This window comes from Triticum aestivum, chromosome 4B (genome assembly GCF_018294505.1).
Source record: "Triticum aestivum cultivar Chinese Spring chromosome 4B, IWGSC CS RefSeq v2.1, whole genome shotgun sequence".
NCBI lineage: Eukaryota > Viridiplantae > Streptophyta > Magnoliopsida > Poales > Poaceae > Triticum > Triticum aestivum.
The window spans coordinates 513,701,856-513,715,087 of NC_057804.1; the positions used below are offsets into that span (position 1 = coordinate 513,701,856).

Below are 13,232 nucleotides of genomic sequence, written 5' to 3' on the forward strand. Positions count from 1 at the left end.
GGAGATCATGAGCACAAGATGATGATGGCCATATCATGTCACATATTTTGATTGCATGTGATGTTTATATTTTTATGCATCTTATTTTGCTTAGTACAACGGTAACATTATAAGATGATCCCCTACTAAATTACAAGGTACAAGTGTTCTCCCTGAGTATACACCGTTGCTACAGTTCGTCTGCCGAGACGCCACGTGATGATCGGGTGTGATAAGCTCCACGTTCACATACAACGGGTGCAAGCCAGTTTTGCACACGCAGAATACTCGGGTTAATCTTTGACGAGCCTAGCATATGTAGATATGGCCTCGGAACACTGAGACCGAAAGGTCGAGCGTGAATCATATAGTAGATATGATCAACATAGTGATGTTCACCATTGAAAACTACTCCATCTCACGTGATGATCGGACATGGTTTAGTTGATTTGGATCACCTGATCACTTAGATGATTAGAGGGATGTCTATCTAAGTGGGAGTTCTTAAGTAATATGATTAATTAAACTTTAATTTATCATGAACTTAGTACCTGATAGTATTTTGCATGTCTATGTTGTCGTAGATCAATGGTTCGTGCTACCGTTCCTTTGAATTTTAATGCGTTCCTAGAGAAAGCTAAGTTGAAAGATGATGGCAGCAACTACACGAACTGGGTCCGTAACTTGAGGATTATCCTCATTGTTGCATAGAAGAATTACGTCCTGGAAGCACCATTAGGTGTACCACCCGCACCCACAACTACAGACATTGTGAATGCCTGGCAGACGAGTGTTGATGACTACTCGATAGTTTAATGTGCCATGCTCTACGGCTTAGAATCGGGAAAGACGTTTTGAACGTCATGGAGCATATGAGATGTTCCAAGAGTTGAAGTTAATATTTCAAGAAAATGCCCGAGTTGAGAGATATGAAGTCTCCAACAAGTTCTACAGCTGCAAAATGGAGGAGAATAGTTCTATCAGTGAACACATACTCAGAATGTCTGGGTACCATAACACTTGACTCAGCTGGGAGTTGATCTTCCAGTTGATAGTGTCATTGACAGAGTTCTTCAATCACTGCCACCAAGCTATAAAGGCTTCGTGATGAACTATAATGTGCAAGGGATGAACAAGACTATTCCCGAGCTCTTCGCGATGCTAAAGGCCGCGGAGGTAGAAATCAAAAAGGAGCATCAAGTGTTGATGGTCAATAAGACCACTAGTTTCAAGAAAAAGGGCAAAGGGAAGAAGGGGAACTTCAAGAAGAACGACAAAAAGGTTGCTGCTCAAGAGAAGAAACCCAAGTCTGGACCTAAGCCTGAAACTAAGTGACTGGTAACTAGAAGCGGAACTGCCCCAAGTATTTGGCGGATAAGAAGGATGGCAAAGTGAAATGTATATTTAATATACATGTTATTGATGTGTACTTAACTAATGCTCGCAGTAGCGCCTGGGTATTTGATACTGGTTCTGTTGCTCATGTTTGCAACTCGAAATAGGGGCTACGGATTAAGCGAAGATTGGCTAAGGACGAGGTGACGATGCGTGTGGGAAATGGTTCCAAGGTCGATGTGATCGCCGTCGGCACACTACCTCTACATCTACCATCGGGATTAGTTTTAGACATGCGTAATTGTTATTTGGTGCCAGCGTTGAGTATGAACATTATATCTGGATCTTGTTTAATGCAAGACAGTTATTCATTTAAATCAGAGAATAATGGTTGTTCTATTTATATGAGTAATATCTTTATGGTCATGCACCCTTGCTGAGTGGTCTATTTTTGTTGAAACTCGATAGTGATGATACACATATTCATGATATTGAAGCCAAAAGATGCAAAGTTAATAATGATAGTGCAACTTATTTGTGGCACTGTCGTTTGGGTCATATCGGTTTAAACGCATGAAGAAACTCCATGCTGATGGACTTTTGGAATCACTTGATTATGAATCACTTGGTGCTTGCGAACCGTGCCTTATGGGCAAGATGACTAAAACTCCGTTCTCCGGAACAATGGAACAAGGTACTGACTTATTGGAAATAATACATACTGATGTATGCGGTCCAATGAGTGTTGAGGCTCGTGGTGGGTATCGTTATTTTCTTCCCTTCACCGATGATTTGAGTAGATATGGTTATATCTACTTAATGAGCATAAGTTTGAAACATTTGAAAAGTTCAAAGAATTTCAGAGAGAAGTGAAAAATCATCCTAACAAGAAAATAAAGTTTCTACGATCTGATCATGGAGGAGAATATTTGAGTTATGAGTTTGGTCTTCATTTGAAACAACATGGGATAGTTTCACAACTGACGCCACCTGGAACACCACAGCGAAATGGTGTGTCCGAACATCATAACCGTACTTTATTGGATATGGTGCGATCTATGATGTCTTTTACTGATTTACCGCTATCGTTTTGGGGTTATGCTTTAGAGACGGCTGCATTCACTTTAAATAGGGCACCATCAAAGTCCGTTGAGACGACGCCTTATGAATTGTGGTTTGGCAAGAAACCAAAGTTGTCGTTTCTTAAAGTTTGGGGCTACGATGCTTATGTGAAAAAGCTTCAACCTGATAAGCTCGAACCCAAATTGGAGAAGCGCGTCTTCATAGGATACCCAAAAGAAACTGTTGGGTACACCTTCTATCACAGAAACGAAGGCAAAATATTTGTTGCTAAGAATGGATTCTTTCTAGAGAAGGAGTTTCTCTCGAAAGAAGTGAGTGGGAGGAAAGTAGAACTTGATGAGGTAATTGTACCTTCTCCCTTATCGGAAAGTATCATAGTAATCAGTTCCAGTGATTCCTACACCAATTAGTGAGGAAGTTAATGATGATGATCATGAAACTTTAGATCAAATTACTACCGAACTTCGTTGGCCTTCCAGAGTAAGATCCGCACCAGAGTGGTACGGTAATCCTATTCTGGAAGTTATGTTACTAGACCATGATGAACCTACGAACTATGAGGAAGCGATGATGAGCCCAGATTCCACGAAATGGCTTGAGGCCATGAAATCTGAGATGGGATCCATGTATGAAAACAAAGTGTGGACTTTGGTGGACTTGCCCGATGATCGGCGAGCCATAGAAAATAAATGGATCTTTAAGAACAAGACCGACGGACGGTAATGTTACTGTTTACAAAGCTCGACTTGTTGCGAAAGGTTTTCGACAAGTTCAAGGAGTTGACTACGATGAGACTTTCTCACCTATAGCGATGCTTAAGTCTAGCAATTGCTGCATTTTATGATTATGAAACAAAACTGCATTCCTGAATGGATTCCTGGAAGAAGAGTTGTATATGATGCAACCAGAAGGTTTTGTCGGTCCAAAGGGTGCTAACAAAGTGTGCAAGCTCCAGCGATCCATTTATGGATTGGTGCAAGCCTCTCGGAGTTGGAATAAACGCTTTGATAGTGTGATCAAAGCATATGGTTTTATACAGACTTTTGGAGAAGCCTGTATTTACAAGAAAGTGAGTGGGAGATCTGTAGCATTTCTAATCTTATATGTAGATGACATATTGTTGATTGGAAATGATATAGAATTTCTGGATAGCATAAAGGGATACCTAAATAAGAGTTTTTCTATGAAAGACCTCGGAGAAGCTGCTTACATATTGGGCATCAAGATCTATAGAGATAGATCAAGACGCTTAATTGGACTTTCACAAAGCACATACCTTGATAAAGTTTTGAAGAAGTTCAAAATGGATCAGTCAAAGAAAGGGTTCTTGCCTGTGTTACAAGGTGTGAAGTTGAGTCAGACTCAATGCCCGACACTGCAGAAGATAGAGAGAAAATAAAAGTCATTCCCTATGCTTCAACCATAGGTTCTAGCATGTATGCAATGCCGTGTACCAGACCTGATGTATGCCTTGCTATAAGCGTAACAGGGAGGTACCAAAGTAATCCCCTAGTGGAGCACTAAAAGAACAGCGGTCAAGAACATCCTGAAATACCTGAAAAGGACTAAGGATATGTTTCTTGTTTATGGAGGTGAAAACGAGCTCGTCGTAAATGGTTACGTCGATGCAAGCTTTGACACTGACCCGGATGACTCTAAATCGCAAACTGGATACATATTTTTATTGAATGGAGGAGCTGTCAATTGGTGTAGTTCCAAGCAGAGCATCGTGGCGGGATCTACGTGTGAAGCGGGGTACATTGCTGCTTCGGAAGCAGCAAATGAAGGAGTTTGGATGAAGGAGTTCATATCCGATCTAGGTGTCATACCTACTGCATCAGGTCCAATGAAAATCTTTTGTGACAATACTGGTGCAATTGCCTTGGTAAAGGAATCCAGATTTCACAAGAGAACCAAGCACATCAAGAGACGCTTCAATTCCATCCGTCATCAAGTGTCGGAGGGGGACATAGAGATTTGCAAGATACACACGGATCTGAATGTTGTAGACCCGTTGACTAAGCCTCTTCCACGAGCAAAACATGATCAACACCAAAGCTCCATGGGTGTTAGAATCATTACTATGTAATCTAGATTATTGACTCTAGTGCAAGTGGGCGACTGAAGGAAATATGCCCTAGAGGCAATAATAAAGTTATTATTTATTTCCTTAATTCATGATAAATGTTTATTATTCATGCTAGAATTGTATTAACCGGAAACTTAGTACATGTGTGAATACATAGACAAAACTTATAGTCCCTAGTATGCCTCTACTTGACTAGTTTGTTAATCAAAGTTGGTTATGTTTCCTAACCATAGACATGTGTTGTCATTTTATGAACGGGATCACATCATTAGGAGAATGATGTGATGGACATGATCCATCTGTTAGCTTAGCATTATGATCGTGTCAGTTTCATTGCTACTGCTTTCTTCATGACTTATACAAGTTCCTCAGACTATGAGATTATGCAACTCCCGAATACCGGAGGAACACTTTGTGTGCTACCAAACGTCACAACGTAAAAGGGTGATTGTAAAGGTGCTCTACAGGTGTCTCCAAAGGTGTTTGTTGGGTTGGCATATATCGAGATTAGGATTTGTCACTCCATGTTTTGGAGAGGTATCTCTGGGCCCTCTCGGTAATACTCATCACTATAAGCCTTGCAAGCATTGTAACGAATGAGTTAGTTGCGGGATGAAGTATTATAGAACGAGTAAAGAGACTTGCCGGTAACGAGATTGAACTGGTATGATGATACCGACGATCGAATCTCGGGCAAGTAACATATCGATGACAAAGGGAACAACGTATGTTGTTATGCGATTTGACCGATAAAGATCTTCGTAGAATATGTAGGAACCAATATGAGCATCCAGGTTCTGCTATTGGTTATTGACCGGAAGTGAGTCTCGGTCATGTCTACATAGTTATCGAACCCGTAGGGTCCGCACGCTTAACATTCGATGACGATCGATATTATGAGTTTATGTGTTTTGATGCACCGAAGGTTGTTCGGAGTCCCGGATGTGATCACGGACATGACGAGGAGTCTCGAAATGGTCGATACATAGAGATTGATATATTGGAAGGCTATGTTTGGACACCGGAAATGTTCCGAGTGGTTCGTGCATTTTTCCGGCGTACCGAGAGGTTACCGTAACCCCCCGGGAGTTAATGGGCCTTAATGTGCCATGTGGAAGAGAGAAGGAGGCGGCCAAGGTGGGGGCGCCCCCCCCCCAAGCCCAATCCAAATTGGGAGGGGGGCCGGCCCCCCTTTCCTTCTCTCCCTCTCCCTCTTCCTTCTTCTCCTACTTCAACTAGGGAAGGGGGCAAACCTACTCCTACTGGGAGTAGGACTCCCCCCTTGGGCGCGCCATAGAGAGGGCCGGCCCTCCCCACCTCCACTCCTTTATGTACGGGGGAGGGGGCACCCCATAGACACACAAGTTGATTGTTTAGCCGTGTGCGGTGTCCCCATCCACATATTTCTACCTCGGTCATATCGTTGTAGTGCTTAGGCGAAGCCCTGCGTCGATAACTTCATCATCACCATCACGCCGTCGTGCTGACAAAACTCTCCCTCGACCTCAGCTGGATCTAGAGTTCGTGGGACGTCACCGAGCTGAACGTGTGCAAATCGCGGAGGTGCCGTACCTTCGGTGCTAGGATCGGTCGAATCGTGAAGACGTACGACTACATCAACTGCGTTGTCATAACGCTTCCGCTTTCGGTCTACGAGGGTACGTTGACAACACTCTCCCCTCTCGTTGCTATGCATCACCTAGATAGATCTTGCGTGATCATAGATTTTTTTTCAAATTACCGCGTCCCCAACAGAAAGCAGTCACTCCTATCCACCCCCACCATGATGGAAAGGCCAAGTACTTATCTGACAAGGCTTCAGTAACTATGTCCAGCCTTGCACATATGTCTTCTCTGAGAAGGACACTAGTATCAGGACTGAAAAAATGCTTGATTTTGCTGCACATACAAATTGGCCTGAGCTGCACAATAAGTATCCAAAACCCTCTTAGGCTTTGTTCGGTTAATCCTCTCCCCAAGAGGATTGAAGGGGATTGGCAAGGATTGATTCATATTTTGACTTAGAAGAGGTTTAAATCCTCCTCAAACCCCTTCAGTCCACTCGGATTTACACGCAATCGAACAAGGCCTTAAGGGTATTTGCATTATGTCTGCGCACAGGTCATGAGTCTGTGCCTGAAGCTGTTAACGGACTAGTGGAACTTGGACTGTCGATGAAGACTTGAGAACATCACCACGGCCCGCCCCGTCTCCACCGCGGCGCCCTACTTGCCATCCCTGCCATGCCGATCATGCGTGCTGGCGGGCTAACGGTTTTGCGTTGATGGTTTTGCGATTTTTTAATTTGTTTTTAGATTCTTTGCTACTCCCTTTGTTCCTAAATGTAAGTCTGTAGAGATTTCACTATGGACTACATGCACTCTAAAATGAATGAATCTCAAGTCTAAAATGCATCTACATACATCAGTATGTGGCTCATAGTGAAATCTCTCCAAAGACTTATATCTAGGAACGGAGGGAGTATTACATTTGCTACTGAACGAAATGGTGAACAAGATGCACTTCAGTTTTGATGTATCAAATTTTCAACCTCGGTTACAATATCTGGAGAACAGCTTTGGAGCTTATGGCTCTGATAGGAAGAAAATATTACAGCAGCAAAACATACATGTCCAAAAAAGAAGGTGGCTATGTGGAGTAACACCAGTAACTGACCTAGTTGTCATACAACCCAAGAAAAATCAGGAAACATCAACATACTAATACAATAGACCCGAATACAATACAGTACAATACAATACAAGAATATGACTATTTGCCAAAAAAACAACAGTTATGAAATAGGAATATAGCAGCAGAAACACACTATAGGCTCCACAGCATAGTCAAAATTAACTGTCAAAGGCATGGGCAGCACAGTGGTTCCACACAGCCTGACTCCTACTCTGATATCACTTCCCAAGCAACCGACGTCCCCGTTGGTTCGCACCTTTGACTCTGAAGTTCAGCTCATCAACGTCGTCGCTGAAAGTATCCAGTGATTTGTTTTGCCTGCAGCAAAGGAATGGTCTCCATCAAATCTTGTAAGAACAGAGTAAATGTAACATTTTTTTACCATGCCCAACTGAAGATACATTTTGAAGAGGTAGTACCTGTCGATTTCTGTACCCATATCCAGTGCCATATCCTTCAGGTCTCCCAACATGTTACTCAAGTCTGCAAATGCATCGTCCTGCCTTGCTTTCTCAGCCTAATAAAGGAAAACAATGCTAAGCTTCATTACACACTAGCCCATTGTCCCTTCTATAGTTCTAGTGAACTGAGAAGACATACCTTAATTTTGTCCATCGCAGTTGCAGGCGCACTATGTACAGAACTGGGAGATTGTTGACGTCTTGAGCCAATACCAAGATTCTGCCTCTGCTCCATTTGGTTTGATGTACTCTTAAAAGAACTATCTGCGATAACCCAAAAGGATCAGATGAGGAAAAATAAACAGTCTCTGAAATTATTCAGAATCTGCACCACCGTACTCTGTGAAACAGGTCCTTTTATATGCTGATTTCTCTTTGGCCTCCATGTCTTCGAAAATAGTCCTCCTAGACTTCCCAAAAGCTTCTCACTCTGAAGAAACATTTAGAAATTTTCAGTTAATGTTCAAAACAAGAAAAAAATGCTAACACAAACAGCAACTTAAACCTGTGTAGCTGTATAGGTTCACTCAAAAAGTTAAATGACATCAATTACTCTGAATCAGAAAGTTACAATTTCCGCACTAATATCTAATCAATAGGATGCAAAACCCTGATATGCACAGAGCTATTCTTAGAAGTGGATTATAAAGCTATTCATCTCTATTATTTGATGAGGTGATGACTGAAATTAGGATCAACATATATGGAAATTATATAAATATTTAACCCCATTTTATGAGCAGTACCCAGAAGCTAACTTCAGTATGCTTGGGTTACGCAATATCATAGAACTTACTATGGTAAGGTCATGCTCGATGTCAGCCGCTACTCGATGAGTGTGAGTGATCTGTTCACCTTGTCGATGCAAAGTCAGCAGTATTTGTGTCGCATCTTCCCTAATAACTTCGGCTGCCCTAACACAATCATTTACTTTGCTTGAGGTTTCTTCTGCTTTACGTAGAGTGTAATCTTCCAATTCTTGCACAGATTGGTTGGTGTGCTGCATTGGAGCTGATTGTGCCCTTGATGGTCTTGAGGGCACTTCAGAATCAGAGTCTGAATCAAAGGGATTTGTCGTCCTACGGATAGGAGTGCTGACTGAGTTTTGCCTCATATTCATTGATACTGACATCTTAGTTTATTCACTACACACACTGGAGCAATGGGCAGATCTCTGGTATGAAAAGCAAAGGAAAAGGGAAGCATCAGCAAGCGTTAGAGTTGTGAGGTGACTGTATTCTAATAGCCTCGACAAGAAAATTATTTACTAGAATAATGATCTCATATAGAAGATACACAATGAACGGTCACCATCCAAAAGCACATACAAAAGATCACGATGAATTAGAAATATAGCATCATACTGTAAATGAGCTCATCGAACAGATGTTTAGTAAACCAAAATGTAGTTGCAAAAAAAATTAGGCTCACAGATGTAATCATTTTATAGAGAAAATTATGAACCAGAGAGGTAAGAGAAAATAAACAAAGCCCTGACTTGTTGAACTACTCTTTCTGATGCAAGGCCAATAAATTCCACAAAGCAGGAGCAATAACTTATCATAAATAAAACCCTACATCATGATTACGAGCTTCTAAAAAATAAGTATCAACTCCTTCCCAGTAACAAAACCCCAACTGTTCTTTATGTACAACCTGTGAAACTAGCCAGGTCAGATCAAATGTCAATCTGTAGGGATGGCAATGTGAACCTCAGGAAGTACATATGTGGTATTCCTAACAGAGCTTCGGAATAAATAACCTGTGACATAAAGTTTATTGGATTTCTTGCATTCATACACCGAAGACTACAATATAATATTGCCTATCATTTGTCAAACAGTTGACAAAAACAGATAAAAGGAAGCTCTGAATTAATCGCATCAAATGTACCACATCTGCAAGTGTCGAATCGACCAAACATTTAAGCACGCACATGAACAGAAAATGTTCACGTTTGGCGTCCTGCACGTTACTCACGACTACAGCATCACGGAACGATCACCCACATTTCTGAAGTTATTAAAATAAATATAACCCATATATTTCTCATAGAAATAGTGGAGTACAACAGTAGTACCCCCAATCCCAATCTGAAAGTCGAGCGACAGCTACCGCAAAAACTGGATCACGGATTCACCGCAAGCAAATCGTGCCACGGGCTCAAGTGGGGAGGAGCAGGGGGAGGAGTAGGGCGGCGGCACCTCACCTTGCCGGGCCGGGTCGTCGGATCGGATCAGGGTGGGGGAGAGGATCAGATCTCGCCGGTAGCCTTCCGCCGCCCGATCTCGGAACCCTAGCTCTGCCTGACTGCCTCGTCTCCGTGGGGCGGGGGCAATGCTGCGTTGCGCGGCAAGGGGTGGGGGCAAGGGGAGAGGAGGGGGGGCAGGGCCGAGGCGGAGATTGGCCGGCGGCGAGATATCGGGTGGGTTGCGGTGCTAGGGTTAGGTCCCCGACACTGGCGCGGGAGACGGGTAGGGGGCGCCTCCTCTGCTGTGCGATGGATCGAAGGAGGGAGGAGCCGACCCGTAGTACTAGAAGAGAAGGGGAGTTTCAGAGGCTGATGAGATCGAGATGAGAGGAATATGACCGTTGGGTTGGGAGCGTGTCGTTCACGTGGGGATTTGTTTTTCTTCTTCGCCTCTCCTATTTTTTTAAAAACAATCTTTTTTTGCGGGTTGAAAAGCTTCTGGCCAGCCGGTCGATAATCAAGCTCGCACGGCATGTTTGTGAGACAAAGCAATAGTCAATGGTGTTTGTGAGACAAAGCACTTGTTGCAAAGAGAGACCATACGCGGAGATGCTTTGCAACATCATCAATGTTTTTGAAACAAAGATCTTGTTGCAATAATCACCGACGTGTTTCTGAAACAAAGCTCTTGTTGCAATAGTCACCGTTGTTTCTGAGACAATACTCTTGTTGCAAAGACGGATAGTACACCGGATCGGATGGCTCGCGAGGCGGCGGATCTTTAAAAAAAAATCTACCGGCCTTATCTTATTCTTTTGTTGTTGTTGTTGTTGTTGTTGTTGTTGTTGTTGTTGTTGTTGTTGTTGTTGTTGTTGTTGTTGTTGCGGGGATTCAGGTCTGCTATCCTTACAAGGGCGGGTGCTAGGCGCCAGCGCGCCGGCCCAAACAGTTCGGCCGGTCGCAGCCCAGCCACCCGATACAACGAGCCCCACCCGTTCGATCCGCGAGCGTTGACTTTCCCCATCTTCTTCTTCCTCTCTGCACGCATCCCCTGTCGTCTAGACTTCCTCCCGGCCATCGACCACCACCCCTCACCTGGACCTCCTCCCTCCGCCACCCCGCGCTCGCCGTCCTCGTCGCTGCCGGTCCAGCGGGAAGCCGACAACCCCCTTGTAGCAAAAAAACGACGCCACCTTGAAGCACACCGATGTCGTTTGTCGTTTGCGGCACCTAGCAGTCGCCGTCTTAGCACACCCCATCGCTAATATGTCGTGCCGCCGACCGCAGCTCTCAACGTCGCCGCTCGCACCATTGCCACGCCGGTTGAAGCTTTTTATCACACCGGCTGAAGCTTTTTCCATGCCGGTTGAAGCTTTTTTCGCCGAATGAAGCTTTTCATCATGTCGATTGAGGCTTTTTTCAACTACGATCGAAGCTTATTTTGTAAACGGTTGCAACTTTTTTCTTCTTGTAGTGCCCGGTTGAAACTTTGTACTCTCTCTGTTCCTAAATATAAGTCTTTGTAGAGATTCCACTATGAACCACACACGGATGTATATAGATGTGTTTTAGAGTGTAGATTCATTCATTTTGCTCCGTATGTGGTCCATAGTGAAATCTCTCCAACGACTTATATTTAGGAACGAAGGGAGTATATCTTTCGGTTGAATCTTTTTTCACATAAGGTTGAAGCTTTTTTCCATAACGGTTGTAGCTTTTTCAGTTGATAGTGGCTGGTTGAAGCTTCCCCTGTTGATGGTTGAAGCTTTTCCATATATGCTTGAAGCTTTTTTGTCAATGGTTGGAACACTCTATAGGTGGTTTGTAGCTTTTTGTCTCTGGTTCCAACTTTCTACTCTTTGGTTGTAGTTTTCACCAAAGCCAGTTGTAGCTTCCGACATTGCCAGTTGTAGCACTGCCCTCGTCTCGTTTCACAGCGTTCGCCGGCTGCGGAAGCCCGACAAGGAAAGCTTGGATTAGTAGCAAAGGGTGGGCCGTGCAACAACAGTGGTGAGGGCGTGCAAAAACGTGGTTCTGGTGGGCAGGTAGAGATAGAGGAGGGGAGAGGCCAAGCTCGAGGATGCCACATCCATGGCTGAGAGGCTCGCCCGCAACACTTGAGCGTGCGAGGTTGGCCATGGAGATGCGAAAAAGAAGGAGACATGTTGAGGAGGAAGACAGCCAGGAAAGGATAAGGTGGGCCTACAGGGGGACGAGCACGCTGGGCCGCAGGATCGCTCCTTCATCGAACGCATCGCGCGTGTCCGGCGCAACGGTTTGGCCGACGCTCCGTGTATAAACGTTTCCCTTTGACAAAACCGATTACTGTTTTCCTTTTCGAAAACTTCCGACCGATTCATCTTCAATCATGGCAGTGAAACGAACACCAGAAATAATAGAATTAACATTCAGATCCATAGACCATTGATGACCCATAAGTATAGGGGATCTATCGTAGTTTTTGATAAGTAAGAGTGTCGAACCCAATGAGGAGCAGAAGGAAGTGACAAGCGGTTTTCAATAAGGTTTTCTCGGCAAGCACTGAAATTGTAGGTAACAGATAGTTTTGTGATAAGATAATTTGTAACAGGTAAGAAGCAATGAAAGTAAATAAAGTGCAGCAAGGTGGCCCAATCCTTTTTATAGCAAAGGACAAGCCTGGACAATTTCTTATAATGAGAAAATCGCTCCCGAGGACACATGGGAATTATCGTCAAGGTAGTTTTCATCACGCTCATATGATTCGTGTTCGGTACTTTGATAATTTGATATGTGGGTGGACCGGTGCTTAGGTACTGCCCTTACTTGGACAAGCATCCCACTTATGATTAACCCCTATTGCAAGCATCCTCAACTACAAAAGAAGTATTAAGGTAAACCTAACCACAACATTAGACATATGGATCCAAATCAGACCCTTACGAAGCAACGCATAAACTAGGGTTTAAGCTTCTGACACTCTAGCAACCCATCATCTACTTATTACTTCCCAATGCCTTCCTCTAGGCCCAAATAATGGTGAAGTGTCATGTAGTCGACGTTCACATAACACCACTAGAGGAGAGACAACATACATCTCATCAAAATATCGAACAAATACCAAATTCACATGACTACTAATAGCAAGACTTCACCCATGTCCTCAGGAACAAACGTAACTACTCACAAAGAATATTCATGTTCATAATTAGAGGAGTATTAATATGCATTAAGGATCTGAACATATGATCTTCCACCAAGTAAACCAATTAGCATCAACTACAATGAGTAATCAACACTACTAGCAACCCACAGGTACCAATTTGTGGTTTTGATACAAGATTGGATACAAGAGATGAGCTAGGGTTTTGAGAGGAGATAGTGCTGGTGAAGATGTTGATGGCGATTGACCCCCTACCGA

General features: G+C 43.5%; 1 protein-coding gene across 1 annotated transcript; it reads right to left on the reverse strand.

Annotated features, from left to right (window-relative positions):
• Window positions 1–6,983: 6,983 nt before the first annotated feature.
• Window positions 6,984–10,192, reverse strand: LOC123092993 (SNAP25 homologous protein SNAP33). The gene is made up of 6 exons (XM_044514866.1): window positions 9,851–10,192; window positions 8,438–8,815; window positions 7,981–8,071; window positions 7,781–7,905; window positions 7,600–7,697; window positions 6,984–7,498 (listed from the first exon to the last, which is right to left on the reverse strand). Exons 2-6 carry the CDS (start codon window positions 8,771–8,773, stop codon window positions 7,399–7,401), a joined length of 750 nt encoding a protein of 249 aa, XP_044370801.1. The 5' UTR covers window positions 8,774–8,815; window positions 9,851–10,192; the 3' UTR covers window positions 6,984–7,398.
• Window positions 10,193–13,232: the final 3,040 nt, after the last annotated feature.

Coding starts and splice junctions, on each gene's coding strand:
- LOC123092993 (XM_044514866.1), bottom strand. CDS start 8,773: ATGTCAGTATCAATGAATATGAGGCAAAACTCAGTCAGCACTCCTATC. Junction 7,906..7,980: donor AAAAGGACCTGTTTCACAGA/GTACGGTGGTGC, acceptor GGGTTATCGCAG/ATAGTTCTTTTAAGAGTACA. Junction 7,698..7,780: donor CTGCGATGGACAAAATTAAG/GTATGTCTTCTC, acceptor TTCCTTTATTAG/GCTGAGAAAGCAAGGCAGGA.